General features: G+C 35.2%; 1 protein-coding gene across 1 annotated transcript; it reads left to right on the top strand.

Annotated features, from left to right (window-relative positions):
- Positions 1 to 167: 167 nt before the first annotated feature.
- Positions 168 to 24,941, top strand: BRD9 (bromodomain containing 9; the record flags this gene model as incomplete). Its single annotated transcript, XM_019474780.1, has 19 exons — positions 168 to 228; positions 585 to 805; positions 2,507 to 2,639; positions 4,303 to 4,363; positions 5,272 to 5,416; positions 6,554 to 6,628; positions 8,493 to 8,603; positions 9,367 to 9,542; positions 11,542 to 11,670; positions 12,508 to 12,640; positions 15,034 to 15,109; positions 16,885 to 16,980; positions 17,780 to 17,912; positions 18,710 to 18,821; positions 20,283 to 20,321; positions 20,721 to 20,792; positions 22,161 to 22,263; positions 23,911 to 24,078; positions 24,819 to 24,941. Coding segments are annotated over 19 exons (2,145 nt in total), but the record flags the coding sequence as incomplete, so codon positions are not given.
- Between the last annotated feature and the right edge of the window lie 496 nt (positions 24,942 to 25,437).

Below are 25,437 nucleotides of genomic sequence, written 5' to 3'. Positions count from 1 at the left end.
CCGGCGCGGTCCCCTTGTCGGGGGGGGTGGGGGGTGGTGGAGCCGAAGGGAAGCAGCGTGCTGCGGGGCTCCTGAGCGGCGGAGGGCGGGAGAGGTGAAGCGGGAGGTGGCCTGAAGGAGGCGGGAGGCTGCCGCGTCCGCGTGAAGGCGGCTCTGGAGGGGCACGGGGAACGCGGAGCGAGCGCTGGGGCGCTGGTGTGGCGGGTGTTGAGACCAAGCATCTTCGTGGTTCATATGGCTGTTGCTGTTGGATTCCGGTTACTGCGCTGGTGGAGCGATACTTGGTTTCACCTTACAAGGATCTTAGTCTGACAAGGATCTTGTGATGTTTTCAGGGAAAGCCGAGGAGTTAGTTCCTTATGTATTACAGGTTTGTGGAAAATCGTGAAGTAAAATGTGCCGAACAACTGTTTCTTAACTTGGATTTGTTAGTCTTAGCTATTATTTTTCTCTCCAAATGTATTGCATATATTTTCAACCTGTAGCAAATTCTTGTAAACAGTATTTCTAGAAGCAGCATCAGTAATTGCTGTATGCTATCACCTCCATGTGCATTTATGAAATGTTTTACTTTTTTAATTTAGATTATGTGGATAAGCCTTTGGAAAAACCTTTAAAGCTGGTGCTTAAAGTTGGAGGAAGCGAAGTGACTGAACTTTCTGGGTCAGGGCATGATTCTAGTTACTATGATGACAGATCAGATCATGAGCGAGAACGACATAAAGAAAAGAAGAAAAAAAAGAAAAAGAAGTCTGAGAAGGAAAAAGAAAAGCATCTAGATGATGAGGAAAGAAGAAAGAGAAAGGTAAGCTGTGATTTTTAGAATTCAGACATACCAGTCTTCACGCTTGCTTATCAGATCTAAAATCTGGTGCAGAGTACCAGAACCCTTTTTTAATCGCTGTTGTAAGAAGCTTATTGTTTGGAGACAGCACTTCACAAATGTAGAAAACCCCTGTGTGTGTGTTGGTGTATTTCTCCCAGTTAAAAGAGATATCCCTGTGATGATTTTTTGAACAAAGTAAAAGCTTGTTTCTTGAGAAACTGCTTGTTTTTCATATCCATTTATTTTGTCTGTAAGTATGAATACTTCCGTTTTAAGTTGGATGTTTTTTATTTCAGCCAGGTCAGAAACATGTTTTGCTACCCTTTGAGGAGGGTATTAGCTTTTCAAATAAATCTAGATTGCATTTCTGTTCCTGAGATATGCCAAGTTATTGGACATTGAAATTGTTATGTTTACTCAGAACAGCTTTCTGAAATCTGATGTGTTGAGTACTGAGGTACAATAGTCTTGTTGGCTCTTGTTTAAAATAACCTGCATGCTAGGCTTTGTTAGTAGCAAATGGTGTGGTCACCTTAGTTGTCTGTGCTGAACCTTTAAGAGTTAGATTGAAATCAGCAAGAAGGCATTGACAACACAGTTACCTGTACAATTTAATTTTAATAGTATTTCTTTTGTGTACTAATGATTCTCTGATCTCTCTGCTTTTTTAATTCTCTTTTAATTAGTAGTTCTACTATTCTCATATGACAGTTTTTCGGTACTACTTTGTATGTGTGTATGGCTAACATCTGTCATTTCGAATTGATTTATTTGTTAGGCAGCGATATATCTTGTAGGATCATTCAGGTGCTCTTGAATACAGGGCAGATAGTGGAAAGTTTTCTTTGTACAAACATTTTCAAATGTTTCAGTTAACAGTATGGCTGGGACTTGAAATGTAGCAAAACAACTGTCTTTAATACAAGATCTTGCAGCATCAAATCAAATTTTTTTTTTTTGCCTTTGCTAAATTGTGTGGGGGGGGTCATTTGGATTTCTTTTTTTCCCCAGAACTTCATTATTAGCGCATGCAAAAGAAGCTAACGGATAGATAAGTAACAGAACTGTAGTCTAAGCAAGGTTAATGAAAGTATGCTTTTCTGTGCAAACAAGAATAATGACTGTAAGATTATAGGAATGACTCAGGCATGCCTTTGCTTTGAAGCTCAGGAAGAGATCATTAATTGCCACCACTGTTACAGGGTATTTCTTATGGTTGTTTTGTAGGCTTCCTAAATTATCACGTACTTTATTGATTCCTGTTTAATGCACCAAACAACAAAAACACGTTGATCAAAGCAGAGCTACAGACTGATCTTTACTGAATAGTAAATTAACTTCCTTTACTCTCTGGTGTAGCTTATTATGCAATTTTACATAGAAAGAGCTTCAGAGTTTAACATTCTTTTCAGTAAAAATACAGTAACTAATGATAGAACGATAGTGTATTAAATACAAAGAAATACAAAGAAGCAAAAGGTGAACAGTATTAGTTTTAATTGGAGAAGAAAACTAAAAAAGTGACAATGAAAATGTATGCACTATTGTTTAAACCATATTATGGCTCAGATATAGAATGAGTATTCCAAACGAAAAATCACTGTCTCTTACCTTTTGGTATGTGGGATTTCACATTCCAAGTACGTTCTTCTAAAACCTGTCTTTTTCCTGCTGCGCTAGGAAGAGAAAAAGAGGAAGAGGGAGAAAGAACAGTGTGACACTGAAGGAGAAACTGATGACTTTGATCCTGGGAAAAAAGTGGAGGTTGAACCTCCTCCAGATCGTCCTGTCAGAGCATGCAGAACTCAGCCAGGTGAGCAGTGTGAAAAACTAAATCATCTTGGGTGCTTTTTTAAAAGCACTCACAACAAAGCTTTTGTCAAAGGTACCAAAATGTAGAATTTCCATGAGGATTTGCTGAAATCTACAGACTTTATTAAAAGTCAATATTCCTCTTGGTGCTTCTGGGTTTTAGTAGGTTTGTTTTCATGTGACTGAACTTGCCAAGGACATCTGTCTCTGGCTCCTGTTACTTGGCAGAAAAAAGCTAGCATAAAAGTATTATTGTGTGTAGTGTTCCCCTAATTCCTTCTCCTTAGCATTTCCTCAGCATTTACAGAACAATGGTCAGAATGTCTGAAACTAAGTTGTGCTCAGTTCAAGGGAAAAAAATCTTGTGGAGACTGCTTAGCAGTTGTTACGGTCTTTTTTTATAACCTATGTGGAGTTTTAATTTTAGTATCTCTATTTTCATCAAAAGTACGGCAGTAATTTGTGATAGGGTGTCTCTAAAGACCATATTCTGCCCCAGTTTTCATTTACCAATCTTCTTTCATTCTCATCACCAGCCAAAATACTTATCAGTTGTGTGTGGTAACCTCTGCATGTTTAATCCCTTCAGATTTTGCCATGCTTTCTCAACCCGTAGCCATTGCTCGATAGTTAAAACTCAACAATGTCCACTGGAAACTTTTACTTCCAAGACTTTTCAAATACATCATGATCTCAGTACGCATATGCCTGGAAATGGAACTTAGTAGCAAAAAGTTGGGTCTTTAGGAATATTGTGAGTCTTGTCTTTTGAACACTGCTCATTGACTGGTCAAGTAATTTACTGAGGAATTTTCTAATTATGACTGCACATTAAATTGAGGAATGGTCAAAGCTTTATGTCTCTGGGTAGTCTGGAGCGTTGAAAAACTGATCTCTATATTGATGAGGCTTCTATTTTCATCTGCTTGGAAAATGTTGTTCTAAAGCATATAAATTGAGTTAATTTGGTTATATGGTTAAGAAGGGAAATGTCTCTCCATTACCATGATGAAGAGTTGGAGTTTTAATTCTAGATTTCAGCATGCTGCTTCTTTAGTTTTTCAAACTTCACATTAAAGCCAGTCTTTTTCAAGTATGTGCATGGAACAGGTAATTAATGTGTAGTGTTTACTGTTTAATCTGTACAGGAAGTGAAATCGTAATCAGTACCTCTCTTGCCAGCAAATCTGCATCTATTTGTCACTCTCTTTGATGGAAAAGATTCAGAGAAGCTAATTGCATTGGTGTTATGGTAAAGAAACCATTAAAATTGCACGGATAACGTTGTAAGAATGCGGGCTTCCCAACTGCAGTATTTGAGCAATGAAGTTTCACTTTTCTTTTCCTGTAAAAATGCATAACACCTTACTTTTACCTTATTAATACATTTTCTTACAACTACTAGACTTAGCATTACATCTGATTTAATGTCTACTAGTTTTTAATGTGATTAAAACTCAGTAAGTAGTAAAGGAGCAGAAATAGTTACTGTATGCTTAGAGATTTGATGTGCTTCTGCTTTGAAATCCATGTCTCATTGACCTTCAGATGAGTACAAGCTGTACTTGTAGTTAAGATTTTTCTCTCTGGTATTTATATTTTTAAATAAATATACCTACATTCTGTTTCTTTGCACTTATCTGTGTTTCCGTCTCAAACTGCAGCTGAAAATGAGAGCACACCGATCCAGCAATTACTAGAACACTTCCTTCGCCAGCTTCAAAGGTATTAAGTGTATTGTATGTACAGCTGTGTTGACAGTGTCTAATGCATATTTGTATGTGTTACTTTACAACTACTTATCCTGGTTTTCTGTTTGAAAATAGTGCCTAAAGACTGGCTGTAATATGTTTGCTAACCTTTGCAACCATGTCAGACCTGGTAGCTTTAAAAGATTAGTTGAGGAAAATTATTACCAACTATGTAATTCTAGCCTTTGGCAGGGAAGTGTTTTGGGCAGAGGATACATTGCCATTATAAATTTATTAAATATTAACGACTTAGTTTAGGAATTAAAAAAGTTATGAATTTTTTAATAGTTTAAAAGATTGAACTGTTCTCATGCAATTTTGCTTATTCTGTGTCCTCTGTCAGATACCAAAGCAAGTTTAGACCTGCTTACTTGATAATCCTCTTAATTTGGAGAGGCTTTTTATTTTATTGTTTTCCATAAAATGTTAACCCTGTACCTCATGTTTTTAAAACCAACCAACCAAACAAAATACTTCATTTTCCTTTTTTAATACATAGCAATAAGCTGAATTTGGAACTAATTGAAAATATTAAACACTGTAGTTATTTTTAGAGGACCTCATGAACAAGAAGAATTGAAGAGGTTATTACTCAGTGAAGCCAAAAGACCCATTTGGTGCGTAAACAGAGACACAGAAAGCATACAAGAAATAATTAAGTAATTCAAGAACTAGCTGAATCTCTTTCAAAAAGTCTACAAGTTTGTAACCAAAATTCTCTCCTGTATAAGGAAATTTTTCAAATATGCTTCTGTTTTATGGAGTGCTTTTGGTGTTTTTTCTTTTGTGTAGTACTATTCTTTTTATACCATTCATGTAGTATAAAAACAATGATCATTTTGTTTGCTGATATAAATCTAAATGTATTGTTTTTATTTTTAGGAAAGATCCTCATGGGTTTTTTGCTTTTCCAGTCACGGATGCCATCGCTCCTGGATATTCCATGATAATAAAGCACCCCATGGATTTTGGTACGATGAAGGAAAAAATTGCAGCAAATGAATACAAATCAGTCACTGAATTCAAGGTGAATTGATAGAAATTTAGTTATTTCAGAACTCTTTATTAAGAAACTGAAGATTCTTTTCAACTGTAGAACCTTTCTTACATTAATTATTTTAATGCGCATTTTTTCAGAACTGAGCACTTTTGTATATTCTGTGTGTTAGAATGGGTTTCTTGCTTTGTTTCTCAATGTGGAAGCTCTATATTTGTCAGATTCTATTACAAATTACTGTAGAAACCAAGAACATGCTCTAAAGTTCTATGGAATTCATGCTGCTAGACATAAGCAGGAGTAAGACTATCACAAAGGCTTCAGCGGTTGAAGAACCTGGAGCTCCCTTTTTTCTTTTTTTTGTTTTTTTTAATCTAGACCTAGTTAGATTGTTTAAAAGGCAATTTTGACATGTCTGCAAGAAAACTGTGGATATACTGAAACATTTTGTATTAGATTCAATAACAACTACGTATTTTTTATCTTTAATTGTCCTGTTTTCCATATAACTTCATTTGGAATGGTCTTTTGGCAGAAACTTACTTGGCAAGTTTATTGGCAACTTGCCTTAGCTATTTTGTGTATTGCTATTGCTGTAATACCTTAATGGATGCATTGTGGTTTTACAGACAATGCAGTAAGAAATCTTTTCATGGTATTGCCAGCTCCTGGAAGGAAAAGAGTTTTCTTTAACTGATTCGTGAAGTTCTATTAACTGCCTTCAGTACTATTGTTTTCTGGAGTGGTGTTGATATAACAATAAACTTGGCAGAGAGCATTGGCTTGCTTCTCAGGGTTAATTTCTTCTTTTGAAAGGTCCAGCAAGGTGAGCAAAGAATGGCTTATATTTCCTATAGGTGCTTTGACAAAGATTATTCTGTTTTGTTATGTATGCTTTATTTTTCAAAAAAAGTATAGAGATTCTATAGGAAAAAGTAAAGAAGGATTCATAATTGCATTGCCGTCAGCAATGCCTTCAGGTCTCTAAATTCTATTGGCTTGCTGGTTTCTCTTACTGAGCAACTTAAAAAGGAAGTTTGAATGGGAGCTCTGTGGCTCTATTTAGTTACAGGCAAGGTTGTAATACTGAAACTGGTAGGATAGCAACCTAAAAAAAAATGAAAATCGCAGTATTGTTTAGACTGACAGATTCTTTTTTTTCTGAAGGACTTGGTTTCTGCTGATACTCTGTGGAGCAATAAATGGTTGCTAGAAGTCTGTCCATCTTACAGTGACAAAGAGGTTGGACTCCCTTTCTAGATATGAGTGTACCTAATTATGCTTATGCCTTTGTAATTCTGTGTAATACAGAAATGAAGCTTATAGGTTTTTGACCTCTAAACCAAGGCCTGCTCAAAGGGATATCTTTCGTTTCTGATATACCTATTATTATAACTAGCTGAGGCTAGTCACAAGTCAATAAATAATCTAAGAGTAGAATCTGCAAGAACCATTTGCTGCATTTAGAAGAGGGGAAATTGCTGCAGAAAACTCATCAGTTTTGCTGCCGAAAAAAGGGTCTACTTCAAAGTTGGGCAAGCAAAAGACTCTTCTCTGTCCTTTTCTGCAGCACTTCAAAGGCCATCGCTAGATGTATAGCTCACATGGGCTTCTTTATCTGCTTGGCTCATAGTTTGCTCCTCCATGTCACCTTCTCAATTTCTGTTTTTGTGATGGTCTCGTTAAGTGAAGGCAGATGGCTTAAATGCTATGGAAAGTCACAGACCACCAATTGTAACTGTTCACCTACTTGCTTAGTATGGGCTTGATGACAACTACTAAATGATTAGGAGAGCACTGCTCTGACATCCCTGTATAGAAACAGGAAATAAAACAATTTTTTGTTTTTACAGAATCTGATCAGGATTGCAGTAGGGCAAGGTTATTTTTTGTAAATGGGTGCCAGAGAAAGTCTTTAGAAAGACTTCTATGTCCAACCACAATAGTAACCTTCAAAAATCTTTGTCTCAGCAAATTTATTCACTGGTCTGTAAACTCAATGGGTTAACTTTTCAAAAAGCATACCATTCTGTTTGCATACACTTTTGCTCATAATCAGGTCATCATCAAATATAGTGGACTCGTGCACAAAAAACATTTGCATTTGTGTCTACAGAATAAATGAAACCTAATTGCTTGAACGATCATTGTTTAAATATTGAAAAGTTATTAAGAGAGAAAAATATGTTCTTAAATCAGATGCCAGTTTAATTTGTTAGGATCCAATTTGTGAAGTGCCTGGAAAGACTACTACGTGATTCTTCGTTCTTGATTTGCCAACTTAAGAAATTTTCAGAGGCATATAATAATGTCTTTTTAATTCAGTGTTTCATAGAGCTTCTAATAATGCTTTCCATGCTTTACTCTACAGATCAGTAGCATGTGACTAGAAAAAAAGCACCCTATAAAAAGCTTTTGCAATCTGCAACGAATTTTTTTTGTTCTATTTACAGTGGAGTGTGTTGCACCTTTGTTTTGGGAACTTGCATCAGTAAAAATTACTTGAAATTATGTATGACAGATAACCATTCAAAGGAGAAGACAAAATCAGGCTTGGCTGTTCTGTTCTTTTGTTGCATGTGATGGGCATCTAGAAGGCTGTTTCTTATGCTTTGAAGTTTTCTTTTCTTTTTTGTTTTAGTGCAAGTGACCGAAGAAGTGGTCAAATTACTAGAATTAAAATTATGTGTAAGACACTTTGTATCTTTCTGATGTCATAGTATTTCTCAAGTCTATTCTGATTTAGAAGGTGGGGGAAAAACACCAAAAAGTACTTCCCTTGGTGCCTCAGTCCTATTAATTTCTCCATTTCTTCTGTTTGGTCCATTTGCATGAGGAGGAAATGTTACATTTGCCATTTAGGGAAAAGTTGTGGGAGTTTTTTATAACCAAAAAGCCAATTCCAAACAAAACTGAGCATCTTGAAGAAGCAAAAAGGGCTCAAACCTTTGCAACTCTGTTACCTTTTGGCTTCCATTCACTCTGTGAGCCTGCTGCTAAAGTATTATTGTGTTCTTCCCAGAGCTGCCATGATGGAATTGTATCTTCCAGTCATTTAACAAAGGAGTTCAAAATTTTAACAGTTCTTTTGTTTTGTATTTTACAGGCAGATTTTAAACTGATGTGTGATAATGCAATGACTTACAACAGACCAGATACTGTTTACTACAAGCTAGCCAAGAAGATACTGCACACAGGCTTTAAGATGATGAGCAAAGTAAGAGACCTATTAAAAACAAAAAGCAGAAACTCTTTGGGGGTTTTTTTGTCATACTTAAAAGGAACATAATTAATAACAATGACAAATGTTATTTCATCCATCTGTGATTAATTATAGCAGTGCCTGTTAGTGCTGCTGTATTTAAGGGCTTGATAGCATTCTTGTTATAACCACACCCTTATTTCTCAACCTTATCTGCACCACTGAAGTCTGTAGGAGCTTCTTCCACTGGCCTCAGTGGAAGCAATTAAGATCCATGTATATAAAAAACAACTGTAAAATATTGCTTCTGAAACTTTGAAAACAAGATCTCATTTAAGTTTTATTTCTGCATAAACAAGAAAGCTTTTCTTTTTTGAAGGTGGTGGGTGTAGGGGAGGTTTCAGGGTTTCACAGATGCGTGCGTGCAAACACACTTTTTACTCAAATACAGTTGTTGGCTTGTAAAATGAAGTTATTTTGGTGAGCTACTCTGTGTGTGTGTGTGCGCGCGCATGTGTTGCAGTTATGGTAAGTTTTGTGTAAAACAGGCAGTTGTCTTTGCATATGCAGTTTTTTTTTGTTTGTTTCTCTCTTGATAGTTGGGCTGCAGAAATTCTGATGCCATGCTACCATGACCAAATCATGTTGCATCGCCATTGGAAACGAGGCATTAAGAACAAAATAAGGCCATGGCCATTCCCATCCCATCCCATTATCATAGCATCTTGGCTATGAGGGAAAGGTTAAGTCCCTGCCGCTCTGTCCTTTCTGATTCTAGGAACGGCTGTTAGCTTTGAAGCGCAGCATGTCGTTTATGCAGGACATGGATTTTTCTCAGCAGGCAGCTCTTTTGGGTGATGAAGACACAGCAGTTGAGGAACCTGTCCCTGAAGTTGTTCCTGTACAAGCAGAGACTACCAAGAAATCCAAAAAGCAAAATAAAGAAGTTATTAGGTAAAGGTTTTAATGGGCATGCTTACTGGTTTGTTGCAGCTTTTGTAGTATTAGACAGCAGCAAAGAATCAAAGAAAAACTCCATTGAGCCTTCCTCCTTGTGGTCCATAGGATAAATGGGCAATTTTATCGTATTTTGTTTATTTATAGAAGTAGTTTAATAACCCAGTGATTCCCAACTTGAAACAAACAATTCAAAGAATGACTGCATATTCTTTTAAACACATAAAGTTAATGTATATGTAGATATTTTTATCCTTCTTTATATCTGTATTAAATAATGAGTAGTTTCTTCTCATAATGGTTTGAAATGTTCTTTCATTTTTAACATAGCCACAAATACCTTTCGTTGTCCCCCCCCCCCCCCCCCCAAAATGATTGACTGTATCAAAATCTAACAGGATCTTTCTGGGAAGGCAAAGTGGCCCCAGATAAGTAAATGATATTATTAAACTTTAGTCTTTCTGGCAGGATATAGAGGTACAGGAGATTATTTCTAGAGCAGATGATAACATCTTCCCACTGAAATCTTTTTAAGCTTCTTTGTAAAATACATTGCTAGTGCAGTAGCTATCTTTCAGCTAATAGGCACCCCTGTGTCACAAATTTGTGTTTTTATAGCTAAAATCTAATTTTAGTCAAAGGGTTTTATTTTCTGTTATATCAACTGGAATGTTATGAGGATAAAACTAACAGAGCATTACTAGTCATGTCTTAAATAATCTGATCATGTAGATGGGTTCTGCAGGCTTCTTTCTTAAACATCCAAAGTAGAAAAAGTTAAATGTAACTTATTTCAAGTTCATGCTCTCTCATTTTTGTTAGAAGTGAACTTTAGAGTTCTAATCAGCCACATGTGTTTTGTTACACTTCAAGCATTTTTGTAATCCTGCTTAATGTCTGATGGAAGAAGTAGTATTTTAATGTAGTTGTTCTGTGGAAATAGGAGACTGCAACATGTATCTTCAAAAATAATTTTAAACTGAGTAATTTTTTTGGCTGGAACTATTCTATAATGTCAGCATACAGAAGCATCTGTTGCTGTATCATGGAGAATTATCAAAGTGTAATTTGTTCTTTGTTTAATGGATTGTGTATAGGAATTAACTGAAAGTACCTTTCTGTAAACGAGACTTGATTTGGGGGGAGGTGGTTTGTTTTTTGTTTAGTGGGTTGGTTGTTTTTTTTTTTTTTAAAGATATGATGATTTGGTTTGGTGCCCAGAATAATAGATTTTCTCTTCTGATTAATTCTTACATAAACTCCATTACAGGAGTAACTTTGTACTTTGCCACTTTTTGTGTGCTCATCTTCAAATACACATAGCTAACAGAGCAAGAAATTGAGACTGCCAAGCAATATAGTACTGCTCTGTCTTTAATATCTACCTTAACATACAGTTCAGATAGTTAAAAATAACTGAACTTTAATTTTATCCTGATACCAGTTTCCTTGCAATCAGATGTGGTATAAATTTACTTTCCTGTTCTTTTCAATGTTTATGTAACTTTAGTAGTTGGAATTAATTTGGTTTTTCTAATTAACTTGACCTTTTAAACACTTGTATTTTGGCATCAGTAGGATGGATAGTATTCTTTTTGATGTATAATAAGAACTTTGGGGGGAGAATCGAACCTAGTAGCAGATATTTTTGCCTTCATATTTCACAGTTAAAACAGAGAAAGAGTTGAAGTCAATGTTTGCAAAGTGTTAAAGCAGTTTAGACCTCTATACTGTAGTTTAAAAAGTGACTTGATCGCTTGCACATCCTAATTTCTAAGTAGTTTTAGAAAATTTTGTCCAGGATGTTGCAACCTTTTGAACACTCTCTCAAAATTCTTGTCCATTAAGTATTCTGCAGAGTGTGATAGAAAGTGCCAGTTGTTGAGGAGTTTCCTGCTGTGTACACCCTTTCTTAAAGTTTCAATGAAACAAAAATCGTATAACACATTTGTCTCATAATAGTATGATCCTGTGATGTTTTTATTGTCTTTAATAGCAAAACTTTCTTGTGTATCGGATCTGAATCTCTATACAGAGAGAAATTCTTAGCTAAGCAAATGGAAGAAGATACCCCAGGAGAGAGAAATGGATTTGGTGTGAGGAGATGCTCTACCCAGTACCTAAGGTGTTTGGCCCTAGTGTCTAATGTCCATATAATGCCCTGAAAGATTTTGATGTACAAAGTTTATTTTAAATACATAATATAATGAAGACTGCCATATCCTATGATATCTTCACCCTTCCCCTTATAATACTACCTTCCTCTGATTTTATATAATAGCTATGTCCTGTTCCATCTTAAGTATGCTTATTTGTTATGTTTTTACTGTTTTGGTGCTTTAATGAAAAGGGATCTACTGAAAGATAAATGTTAAATTCTGTAATTTCAATGAGGAGGAATGGTGTGATTGATGCTGATTAGGGATACTAATTGCCAGTATTAACAAACATAGGAACTAAAGGACTCCCTGTTAGACTGGGAGCAGTGTCCTACTTCTACAAGCAACTAAATGACATAATCCTAATAAATGCAGCCTGTTGGGTTTTTTTCTCAGATTAGAGTTACACAGTCTCCATTCCCCCATCACATAATTTCTTTTCTGCATCTTTCTGTTTGGAATTTGTGAAAATAGCATATTCGTGCATGTGGGAGACTAAGGACGCATACAGCATTCACCTTGTATTAATGCAATTTTACTCCCAATCTCTGTTTTGTAATACTTTCCTTTATTTTCATCAAGGTACAGAAACAATTAAATTTTTGAAGTTCAGTAGTTTGGTAGTTCTCAGCTTCTGCTGCAAAACTTCAGTTTCATAATATGATTATAATTCCACTTAAATGCTGAAGTAGACTGACAATGGGAGAGGAGTGGGACTGATTGTTCTATTTAGCAAACCCAGAATTCAGCCCTTTGTTTTGTTTTAGCTTTTAATTTCTACAGCTACTCCTCTTCTTTCTTAGTTGCATATTTGAACCTGAGGGAAATGCGTGCAGCCTGACAGATAGCACTGCTGAAGAACATGTCCTGGCACTAGTGGAACATGCAGCAGATGAAGCTCGGGATAGGATCAATCGATATCTACCCAACAGCAAGGTCTACTGCACAACAAAGTTCACAATTTTGTGTCTGACTATTGAATGCTTTGTTTCATCTTAGGAAACAGGCTTTAATACTACATTTTCTGAGACTGTAACATCTAGCATGTAGCATCTGTATGCTCTGTGTGGAATACCAATATGACTTATTATCTATCATTTAGTTCCCACTGAAGCCCATTGTATGGTGTCCTAAATGGATCTCAGGTTGTATTGTGTGTGGAACATCTTTAGAAATCACTTGCAGAAAACCGTGAAATGTTACTCAGTCTTGCATCTGGCTTCCTTAATTACAACCCTTAGCATTGAAAGTGATTAAAATAGCATCACGCTCTTCCTATTGTTGCAACCTCAGAAAAAGCAAACTTTGGCATAGGCTGAAGGTTTATTAGGACTCCGCGCCCCCCCCCAGGAATTCAGTAATTTTTAAGTGTTAGATTACTGTTTTCAATGAGAAGTCCAGAACCTCTTGTAGTTTTGTACCTACAAGTAGTAGCTGTCAGCTATAGCACATTCTTGTGTGAGTACAAAATACAGACATCCTTCAGTGACTAGGAGAAGATAGCAGTAGTTTGTCCATGTTGGAATTCTGGACAGTGCTAACCGCAGGTTTGATCATCTTGAACGTGATTCTGATACTGTTCTATGCATTTGGTTTTTGTGCTGTTCCAAGAGTTAGAAGGAAAAGCTCAGTGATACTGTCAGTGCAGTTTTCTCAGCACTATCTGTTTATGGGTTGTGTTTTTCTCAGCTATGTAGTAATGGTGGATTCCTTCATTACTTCATGCTAGGGTTGGAGTGAATGCTACAGGCATTCGCCACAGATCTATGTTGAGATATGTTTACTCTGTTTCCCTTGCATCGTGTGGAGTCTTATTACCACCAGATATGTTTACTCTGTTTCCCTTGCATCGTTTGGAGTCTTATACTTTGTCCTCATTTCTCATTCTGTCACATACTGTAGTGACCACTGCAATCGAAAAAAGAATCAGGATGTTGCTACATCCTGCATTTTCCACGTATTTTTTTAACAACTATTGCAGGAGAAACATTTGCTTTGAAGCATTAGTGGTAGCAGTTGTGTCTTCAAACTTAAATGCCTGTTTCTTGGACAATGGCCCTTGTTATGCAGTCACCTTAGGCTCAACTGGATTAGGAAGTAAAGCCTCAAAGAACAGTGGGAGAAGGTTTAGCTTCTTCAGTATATTTCTGTTTCTTTGGATAATTAGACTTGGTAGGATTGAAGGCTATTTGAAACCTCCAAAGTAGGAGTGGCTTTTTAAAAACCCTTTAAAGCAATACCAATCTTCTGCTAATTGCTAGCTTTACTGAAAAGGTCTTTCATGCTGATGCAAGAAAGAGGTGTTCTAGGTGTGCAACTCTTAATTGTCTAGGCTGTTAATCAGCTAGACAACCCACTGCAGATCCCACTGAATCTAGGTAACACCGACATGTTCTTAGAGTTCAGCTATTATTAACTTTTGCCATCGCTTGAAGGTATTGTTCCTGTTCATTCTCTTTCCAGCATTTATCACCTCTATTTTTATCAAATGCCAAATTAGCTTTGGCCTTATGTATGGAGAGAATTTTAAACTTTTTAAGAGGGAGGGGAAAAAATACCAAAATAGGGGAGAGTTTTATTGTTAAATTTACTTGGAAGTATTTACTAATTCTTCTTTAGGGAGAGCATAGTTTTCATTTTCTGTCTTTACTGAGAAGTTACAGTCTTTTTTGCACAATTCATGTGTAGTCAGTTTCTGACATCAGCTTCATTTGTTGCATCAGTTCTGGCTCTATCTTTACAGACCCCGTGTGTTCTATTGTCTTTCACATCTCTGGCTGTCTTTTTAGTGTTGTATTTGTGTGCTCTGATAGGTCTGTCACAGCACTTCTTCCTCTTTAAGAATTTGATAGTGTGTTCATAAAAGTACTTCTAATTACAGAAAGTTGTGGGTGAGATATGAAAACAAGCAGTTCAGTCTAGATTTGAAAATAAACTGTGGTAGATTGTGGATAGGAGTTACAGTTCTGCTTCTAAAAAGAAAGTGTACTCAAGGGTTGGCAGTCAGAAAGCCTGGCTCCATACTGATTATAATGGAATTGTTTTTGTCTTGGATGCAAACTTTAGATGTGATTTAGGAAGATGAATAAGGAGTTGTATATATGATATACAAACTTTTACTCCTAAATCTTCTGTTCTGAAGCATTTGCTAGGCAGTGATAAATAGTTGTGACCCAAGATTGTCTGTATTAAAAAGGGAATACCAGAGTGCAGGATCTGAATACAGCTAAAAATGCTTTTTATAGTTTTCTGTGTAAGTAAGCAACTCCTTCCTTGAGTTTGGACGGTTTTGAATGATTGTGTCTATATCTTTGTGGTTTTATTTACAGATTGGTTATCTGAAAAAAAATGGAGATGGAACTCTTTTATTTAGTGTAGTAAATTCATCTGATCCAGAAGCAGAAGGTAAATGCCATAAACTTTCAAGCAAACATTTCTAATATTGAATGTTCTAGCGGATTTTGAAGTGTTAACTGTACATGCAGATCCTCTGTGGTTTAGATGAGTTTTTAAAAAAATATATATTCCCCAAATCATCTTCCCCTACAGCTATATTTAGTATCTCCAATATAAGATGTTTCTCTTTGCCTTTCAAATTTTCACTCTTCAGATGCTCTGTTTTACTGATGCTAACAGTAAGAAGGTAAAATAATATCTATTTATAAGCACTTACGCATTGCTACAACTTTATAGAGAACTTGGAAGACAGGCTTTTGCTCCAAGTACCCTGTAGTGTTAAAATCTAATAGACAAAAGGTGAATGAAAGTGCTGTAATCCTATGTAAATGTGCAGTGCACAGATGCAAATTCAGAATAATCTTTTTTTTAATTTCCTAATTTAAATTATTAGCTAAATTTCAGTTTTAAGTTAATTAGGTTTTGCTTAATTGTTTTTCTTTAGTTCCTTGATCTTTTCTGTGGGTTTTTGTTTGTGTTACTACTGTACATTATTTATATTGTCTTAATGCTTTCCACTTGTTTTAGTTTCAAGCTCCAAAATGCAGAAATTTTGAAAGTTTGTAATGAACGAAATGTCATAGTCTTTATGCTGCTGTATGTCATGTTGATTTAGCACTTCCTTCTCTGCACCTTTTGAGACTGGAATTCGTTCACAGCTTACCTATTGTTGCATTGATGAATGCATGAACCCTTTTGACTAGTTGCATTTCTGTTGATTTTTTGATTGGGAGATACAAGCCTGTAACTCTATTACTGTCTAAATTCCTTTTCATTTGGTAGTAAATTTTTCTGGAATGAAATTGAGCATTTTGGCTGCCATCATGCCCTTACCTATTTCCGAAAAAATAAAATAATGAAATCAATGTGATTTAATACCTCTGAAATCATGCCACTGAAAATTTAGACAGTGATGGTAATGGGAGCAGAGCAAGCTTTCACTGTGTGCTGTACCGTCCTGCTTCCTGATGTTTCTGTGCTCCAGAATCTTTTTTGATTGTTTCTATAGTTAATACTAGTTACACTGAATTTACAGCTAATAGTATAATCTGAATTTTTGTTGTAGTTTATTTTTTTTATCCTAGTAAGGTTCTATGGATAAACTTGCTTTCTGTTGTTCAGTAATTGAGCATAATTACCATTAGATTCCATAACAGCCAGAGAGATGTAAAATAACTGGAAGTGTCCTAAATGTTCTTGGGATTTTTTTTTTTTTTGAGTTTAAAAGCATATTCCAAATTATTTTGAGCCATTTTAATTAAGCAGTTCTCAGAACTTTAGAAGAAAAAAATATTGCTATAGCCATAATGGTAATTATCTTAACAGGGTTCTTTTCGTGGTGTCTGGGTTTCTATAGACAAACTACCACTTAGTCAACATAAGAAATTGCTTTTATCGCTTCACAATATCTGGAAATTGAATGTTTGTGAATCAGCTAGTAAAAGAATTTCAGGTGCTGCTGTATACTTTAAAAGTGGAATAACTAAGCAAGCCATAGATCTTGTGCATAAGAGATGGAAACATATTTACAGCATGTATTTGAAATTTAAATGGAGAACCTGAATTACACTACCTATCCTTAATAAAAATGTACAGATTAAAACATTTAGCCTTTATTTTAACTGCAGCTTTTTAAAATAGCAAAATCTAAATATTCATCATAAATAAATTTTAAACATGAAATGCTTTTCTAAAAATTATCTTCTTTTAAATCAAATAATTAGAAGAAGAGACTCACCCAGTGGATCTGAGTTCACTGTCAAGCAAATTATTACCTGGCTTCACTACACTGGGCTTTAAAGATGAACGAAGAAATAAAGGTAAATGCCAAAGAACGTGTTTTAACTTTGTGTTAATTAAATGTTTGAGCAATTTCTTAATATAAAATAATTTCAGATTATACCTGTCACCAAATGAAAGCTCACTTGGTTATTTCTATAATACATAATTATTCCATTTACAGCAGAATGCAGTTTTAATTAAATTGACTTTTCTGCCTATTAAACATAACTTAATTAGGAGTTAATGGATTAATGTTTTGCCTTAGTGTTATAGCCACACTAGAAGCTTTCCAATGATGGTACTCCATTTTCTCTGGAGGAAATAATTTTTCCTGAGCAACTGTGCTTAGAGTTGAGAAAAAAACCTTTTGGTCATTTGCATTTTTGTATCATATGACAAGGATTTCACGAACTGTGATTTTTTTTTTTTTTTTTTTTTTTTTAATAAACTAGTATTATTGACATTTTTAATCGTTTCTAATCTGTTCTCCAGAAACTGACTGGCAAACAACAGTGAAGTAGACACATGCAAAAAGCAGAAATATAAAAGGGGGCAGGGCGATGAATTTTTTTTTTTGTGGGAGTGGGTTGGTTAACTTAGTTCTTTATTTTCCAGTAGTGTAAGTATGTTTATTTATATGGTTAAAATAGTTGCACTGATTCTAAAGTCTGGAATTGTCCTTGAGATATTGCTCATGATTTCAATTGGAGGAAAAAACCACACTGCACTTGCTGTATCTGTTCCAGAAAACAAAATCTTTTTTTCTTTTTTTGTCCCCCCAAGTAATCTTTTACACTTGTGTTAATCATTTGTCATCTCTTTCTTCTACCTGTCTAGTAACCTTTCTTACAAGTGCTAGTACAGCACCTTCCATGCAAAACAACTCTATATTTCATGATTTGAAATCAGATGAAATGGAACTCCTGTACTCAGCTTATGGCGATGAAACTGGGATACAGTGTGCCTTAAGGTAAGCACTTCCTTATTAGGAGGCTTAACTTCTCATAGCAATTTTATGAAAAGCAATTTGGACTAAATGTCAACTAGGAACCTCCAAATCCTGATATTTTTTCCTAAAACATTTTAAAAATAACTCGCTATAAAAATTGAAGCTAGCTTTCATCATGGTTGGTGGGGGGTTTTTTTGGTTTTGGGTTGGCTGGTTTGTTCGTTTGTTTGTTTGTTTTCCATTTCCACTTTTAAGTTACCCTATTTTATTGCAAGGCTGTTATGGATCTTGTTATTAGGGTCTTTGACCACAGGATATTATAGGTTGCTAAAGATTTAGCATTTTGCTTTAAACCCAGCAGTAAGTAGGTTTAGACATGCAAGTAATAGATTTCAGTGACTTAAAAACAGTGATATTTTTCAAGGAGTTTCAAAACAGTTAGAGCTACTTGCAAAGGAAAATGCCACTTTTCATTAAATTGTTAATCTTGGAGGGAAAGAATTAATCACAAGCTTTTTTCTTTTCTTTGTGGTTTTTTTAACCCGCTGCCAATGATAGTTCAAGTGAAAATTTTCTGATAGTTGTGAAAAACAAGTTTGCACAAACATTTACTTCCATTTAAAAAAAAAAAAAAAAAGAAGAAAAAAAACCCCTATCTTGAAGGCCTTAATTGCTTTTCTGAAGAAGCATAAAAGGGTAAAAGAACAAGGAAAATGTAGATGTAATGCAGCATAGTTGGGGAAAACCATATTATAAGTTGAAATATTTTTAATGAAAGTAAACATTTTCTGTAATGCTTATATCTCCATTCCTACTAGCTTACAAGAATTTGTGAAGGATGCTGGAAATTACAGCAAGAAAATAGTAGATGATCTTCTGGACCAGATCACTAGTGGAGATCATTCCAAAACTATTTATCAACTAAAGCAGGTGTGTACTTGATACACAGAAATGTCACAAGTTCATCAAAACAAGAATGGACCTGTTTCTGTTTTTTAATATTGCATGAGATGCTTTGTTTTCCACTGTCAGTTTAAGCAGTGCAGGCTTAGCTGTTCATGCAACCATGCGGTGAACCAAATTAGAAACTGAATTAATCAGCAGAGAAGTAATCTTTTTCTTTTCTCCAGCTAGATCAATTCTCCAATGTGGTTCACTATGTTACTGCAGAAAGGAAGAGGGGGGTGTGCAACATAGCAGGGGGAGAAGGGACCAATCAACTGAATAGTGTTTGGGCAGCCCTGTCACTCAATGTCATGACTTATGTATCTGCTTCTGAGTTATGTTGCAATGATTTTGTTAAGGACTTTTTTTTTCTTAATTTAAATGCAAAATATATTCCTTGTGGAAGGCTTAATTATTTACAATGTTGAAATAATGTTGGAGAATAGATTAATATCGCTGTACAGGTATGTATTACCCATCAGTGTTAGCTTTTAAATTCATGTAGTATGTCTGAAGGGAAAACTTTCAACTTATTTCTAAAAGCACTTTACCTAGGAGATTCATATTAAGACTGGAGAAGAGATTTTTCTCAGAAATGTGTATAATTGTAGTGGGAATGTTTGCATTCCCAAGACAAAATAGACTACCAGCAACTGCAAAATCTTGTTTCATGTTATCTTCACTCTGAAAACCACTGTTAGTTTGAAATAATTGTCTGCTGTTTAAAATTATGGCATTCTGAATGATTCAAGAATAAAGAAAGGGAGGCGGTGGGGATAATGGAAGGTACTCAGACTTCCTGACGGGGTGGGAATGAGATTATGCTAAATCTCTGCAGACTTAGAATAGGGTGGGGGATGTTTGGGGAAAAGGACTCAATAGAATGAAAAATACAGAGGATCCTTCAGAATTTTCTGGGTATTTTTTTCCAGTCCCTACTGGAAAAAGATTGTATAGGAAACAGGAAGAAATGTAAAGGATTAGTTCAAAAAAATTCAGAAGTTCAAAAACAATATTGTGAATATTCTTCTACATCTAGAAAGGTGTGTACACCACTTATTAACTTAGCTTTAAAATAAAACATGTGCCTTTCCCTTTTTGCCACCTTGTTCTATGAATATTGTTCCAAATGAGAATTTCTGAATACCTTTCAAATGGTCAATGGCTATTTACACTTAGAAATGCTGTTCAGTTGTGACATATGTGGATATGTACAGATTTTGTGCAATTAAATGTGTTTCAGTAATGGTGTGCCATGGTGTTTTATGCTTGAGTATTTTGTGCTGCTACATTTGAGTAAGAATGAATATCTCTGAAAGTGCAACCTTAAATGATTTGGAATCAGAAGTTACTGAAGTAATGACTAAGATACTGCACTTGAATATAAAGTTCGTGGGCAAAAGATTAGTAAGGGGATAAATAATTGTTAGTATTCTTTCTTTCCAGAGGCGAAACATCCCAGTAAAACCACTGGATGAAGTTAAAGTAAGTTATGCTGATACTCAGACTGTTGTTTTAGGGTTTTTTTTACTGGGAAAAGTGTCTTGGCATTTAAAGTAGGGAAAGTGATGTTATCTGGGCTTGCAACATTCAAATTCCTAATTTTATTTAATGTGCATCTGTTCTGTATAATAGTACAGTAAAGATTGATAAGTGGAGTATGTGATAAAGACGAGGCTGTTAGGTTAGTCCTAAAGAGGCTGTTCTAACAGGCTGTCCTGGTTAGTTCTAAATTATTCAAACATCACAAAACATGATAGTGTTCTGTGGTGGCCTAGGATCCAATCATGGTAAACCAGTAAATTATACAAACTAAGAGTATTCTTAGGAAACATAAGTATAAGCTATAAATGCTAAGATCTAAAATATGATTTGGTTCTTTAGGTTCTGCCAGTTCTCATAAAAGAAGAACACAAGTTGCGTAATACCTGTCCGGATTCTTCCAAACAGATTATGGTAAAATGGTTTGTGTGGTTAAAAAAAAAAAAAGACATTCATCATTCATTTTGTTTTAGTGCAAGGATGTGCATGCTATGAGGTAGAAGATTAAAATTACAATATCTAGAATAAGCTTTAGGTACTTAAAATGGATTCTCTGACAGTCTATTTTAGTTAGTGGCTTTGTTTTTCCTGTTGTTTTGTATTCTCTAGTTTAATTCAGCATGCATAACTAAATCTCAGAGGCAGACAGACCACTTAGGAATCTGAAAAATACTTGATCTGCTGATGAATATTTGAGGTTCGACCTGCTGTAAGTGGAAAAAAACAGTAGTACTTATCAGTTGTACCACATCCATTGAAAATGACTGTTAGAAAGTACGGGTAAATAGTGCGTATCTTACGCTTTCACAGCTACTAATCAAATGTTTCTTTAAGTGGTACAGGTTTTGTCTTGCAAATTATTTGTGACAACAAAAGATATGCACTGTATTCCATGGCAATTCCCATAAAATTTATATGGATTACATTATAGCAACTAATAAAACTTAGTTTTATAAATATTCCTTATGTTTTGTGGAAACATTTGTATTTCTCTAGAAGGTGACTGGTTACGTTAATTCATGAAAGTGCGATTCATGAAAGTCAGAAGTTTCATTTTCATATTTCTAAAAGATAATACCTGGTTGTGTATTTACCTGCATGTCTTACTCCTCCTGCTGGAATAGGCAACTTCAGAGAATTCTGTTAGAATGTGTTTTGAAGCTTAACGACTTTGATCTCTTATTTTTTGCCATTGCATAGCAGTATTGCAACAGGTATGGAAAAAATGAAATTGTTGTAGTGCAGGCTGTATTTCATTATCCAAACGTATAGAAAAAATACTTGAGAGACCAGCTCCAGCTGATACTGTGTATAGGGAGGCCCACCTTACTGGTTTAATTAGTCACATACTAAAAATTTCAATAAATCCAGTGTTGCATTGACAAGGTGAGGGAAAAGGGGATCTGGGAGTGGTTCATGATGGGGGATACTAATAATGCTTCCCACCGCCAGGGTTCTGCCATGGGACAGGGATGAGTTGAGCATGTAATTGAGTCTCAGAGGATTTGGTAATGTCGGTTTCAACAGTCCCAGATGATGAGATGAAAGATATTTAGACTACCCTGCAGCTCCCTTGACATTCATATGACTGGTCTGTCCTGGAACCATGTTTGAGCTGCCTGTGAGTTGCAGGTTAGCCAAGATGGTTATGGATGCTCCAGTCTCAAGTGTTGTGGTGCACACTTTTGAGAGTATGGATTCATGCGTTTACCTTAAACATTAAAAAGTTTGTATAACAGCTTGTAACTATTGCTAGTCTTTCTGTTTCTTGTATTTTAATAGGTTGGAGAATCTGCTGGAGACAGTAACACTTCTGACTTGGACTTTCTCTCTATGAAACCATATTCAGATGTATCTCTTGATATTTCTATGTTAAGTTCGTTAGGTAAGTAATTAAATATACAATTATGGTTTAGTTGTACCATTTAGGCAAAATAACAGCTGGATTTGCTAAGAATAAAAAAGTGTTCAAAAAGTAGTAATAAGTCTACATTTGACATAGGTAAAAGTCTAGGGCTGGTACAAGGTAAATGAAACCTTCGTCTGTTTTTCCTTTGAGGCATCCATGTGCTAGCCAAGCTAACTTTTCCTGTACCACTGAAGAAACCAAAGTATTTGTACCTCACAATTTTGATAGCTTTGCTTGTTTTTTATGTGTTCATAGTAACATAAATTTTAAGAATCAGCGTGGAGCTTTGGCTCAGAAATGTTATTGCTTCATATGCTGTCTTTTGAAATAACTTGGGAAGTAGGTAAGTATGTGAAGCTCAATCATATCACCACTTGGAATGTCCCAAAACAAAAATCAGAAGAAACTTCAGATGTTGGAAAGACTTCAGCTTCAAATAAGGCAGTTGTATTAAAAGTATTAGGATGTTGTTTCAAATACATGTCTTTGATAGGTATCCTTCTTTAAATACTACAAGAAGTAATGTTCCCATTTCTGCAGGCTGCTGAGCTGGTCAGATGTCTTCAAAAATGTCATCACAAAAAAAAATACTGCTTATGATTTAAGATACTTTCAGTTTGGCATCTTTCACATTCTGAATTATATGTTATAAAACAACCAAGGTAATTGAAAGCTTAAAGAAAAAAAAGATTTCTACAGATTTCTCCCATAGGTGCAGTATTCTTTGAAAAGCAATTGTAAGCTCTGATTATGCTGTCACACAGTAATTTTATTGCAGTTCAGTAAAAAATGAATAAATACCTGTTTTATAGATAATGTTTAGACATATCAATCTTACTATGAATTTCTTGCTCCACTGAAAGCTGCTTATATTTTTCTTCTTTGATCTTTCTGTAAATAATCAAACTTCTAGGTTACTTAGCTTCCAGAGAGAGCTTATGGCGTTATTTCTTACAATTCTTGCAAAGTTAGCAAGGTCTGCATTGAAGACAGCCCAAAGAGAAGGGAAAGAGTTTATTTTCCTGTTTAAAGTTGAGGGAAATTTTTTTCAAGTCTTCAGGTGAAAGAACAGAGTATGTTGGCATGTACTTCCAGTTCTTTCCAATTTCACAATTTTTTTTGGTTTACTATAAAATCAATGTAACTGGAGAACATACTGTTCTTCACACCTTCTGTGGTGGGGATTTCTTCACCTCCATAAATTACATGTTCTATTTTAACTGTATTTTAAGTTAGATATTTAAGTAATCTTTCTACTGACGTCCTCTCCTTTGCTGCAAACTAAATGCATTAGTTCATGTCTGGAGTTTAACAGATGAGAAAGACAAATTATACTCTTATAGCTGTTTAAATACTGGGAGTCAGTTCAGTTTCAGCCATATCCCATGGTGCTCTCTTTCATCCTCCAGGATTGCCAAATGCATTTCAACATGTATTTCTTGATACTGAAAACAGATTTGCAGCTGTTGCCTTTTAGAAGTGCAAAGGAGAATGCAAGATGGAATTCGTTTGTGTAATAGACAACACTTGTGTTAATTTATTTTAGAAATTTTTTTATAGTGACTTGGCAATTCATGCGTCAATCTGCGTGTTCTAATTATGGGGTTTGGTTTTTGCCCTTAGGGAAAGTAAAGAAGGAGCTTGATCATGACGATAACCACTTACATCTGGATGAAACAACTAAGCTGCTGCAGGACCTTCATGAAGCTCAGGCTGACAGAGTGGGATCCCGGCCGTCATCCAATTTGAGTTCCCTCTCCAATACCTCTGAAAGAGACCAACATCATCTTGGTAAAGTTACCTGCGTCACAGAAGTTGCAGTACTTCTGCTCTAATTGAAACTGGTTAAAACTTACATTGTAATTTAAATAAATCTTTGCATGAAACTACTCCGATAAAACAGTGTTCTGACTACAGGATTACGTTTTAAATATGCATGGCAAAGACATACTTTTGACCTGTGGAATTAAGGACACTAATTGTAGTTACTTATTTTTTGATCAGGCATGATTGAAGTAATTGTGTAGTAAATTAATACTGACTGGCAAATCCCTATATGCGCTTGCATTTTATGCTCTTAGAAATATTAAGGAGTATATAATGTTTATTTTACTTCGTCATAGTTGTACGCAGCAAGTAACAGGTGGGATTCTACAATAGCCTTCCATTGTTGACTGTAAAATTCAGTGATAAGACAGGGTGATAGGGTAACATACCACTTAACAATTTGGAGCCATTTCTGAGAAGGTAGGAGATGTTGGTTCGATGATACTCAATTACATTTTGTATAATTTTTCAACTCAGAGTAATAGAATAATGACTGCCTTTTTCAAAAAGGATCTAAATTACTTGAAGAATCTTACAATTTCTTTTTAAAAATCACCTGTTTAAATATCATTTAAATATCTGTCTTGCTTTAAAAGTCTGAAAGGAACATGTGAAATAACCATGCTGTTTATATACATAAATATCTCCATTATTTTTCTGTACTTCTAAAGGTTTTGATTTTTTTTTAGCCCCATGTTCTACAGGAAGCCCCTCTCATCTGAGTGTTGGAGAACAGCAAGACATGGTTCACGATCCTTATGAATTTCTTCAGTCTCCAGAAACCTCAAATACCACTACTAACTAATCTGACATGTACTATATATATTTTGTATTTTAATTGTATCATGTTTTTATAAAGTTTTTGTCCATGGCAGAAACCTCAATTTTGTCCTCTTTTCTATGAGGATTCCTGTATAATATTATCATATATGCTGGATTAAACAACAACAAAAAAACCCCTACTTAGTTTATCATGTTGTTAGCAATGTACCAAAACCTGCTTTTGATTTGTTTGTTGAGGGAGGTCGTTGTCTACTGGTGTGTGAATCTTGACTGCAAAACAAGAAATAATGTGTTAGAAAAATTTGTATTTTATAGAAACTGAAAAGTGATAATTTTCCCAGTATCATGGCAGCAGTCATTAGATGTTTCTAGTAGAGTTATCTACCAGTTCTGTTCAGATCTTAACTTGAACGTCCTCAAGGAGGAATATTTTATTTCAGCAGTGACAGAACTGCATGAATTGTGATCATTATTATGTTTCCCATCTCCTAACCCTAATAATCTGTAGAAGTTGTTTCTGTTTCCCCATATTTTTAAATC

Source organism: Aptenodytes forsteri, unplaced genomic scaffold (genome assembly GCF_000699145.1).
Source record: "Aptenodytes forsteri isolate BGI_AS27 unplaced genomic scaffold, ASM69914v1 Scaffold250, whole genome shotgun sequence".
NCBI classification, from domain to species: domain Eukaryota; kingdom Metazoa; phylum Chordata; class Aves; order Sphenisciformes; family Spheniscidae; genus Aptenodytes; species Aptenodytes forsteri.
Note: the sequence above shows the minus strand (reverse complement) of the source record. Positions and strands in the feature narration are given on the sequence as shown.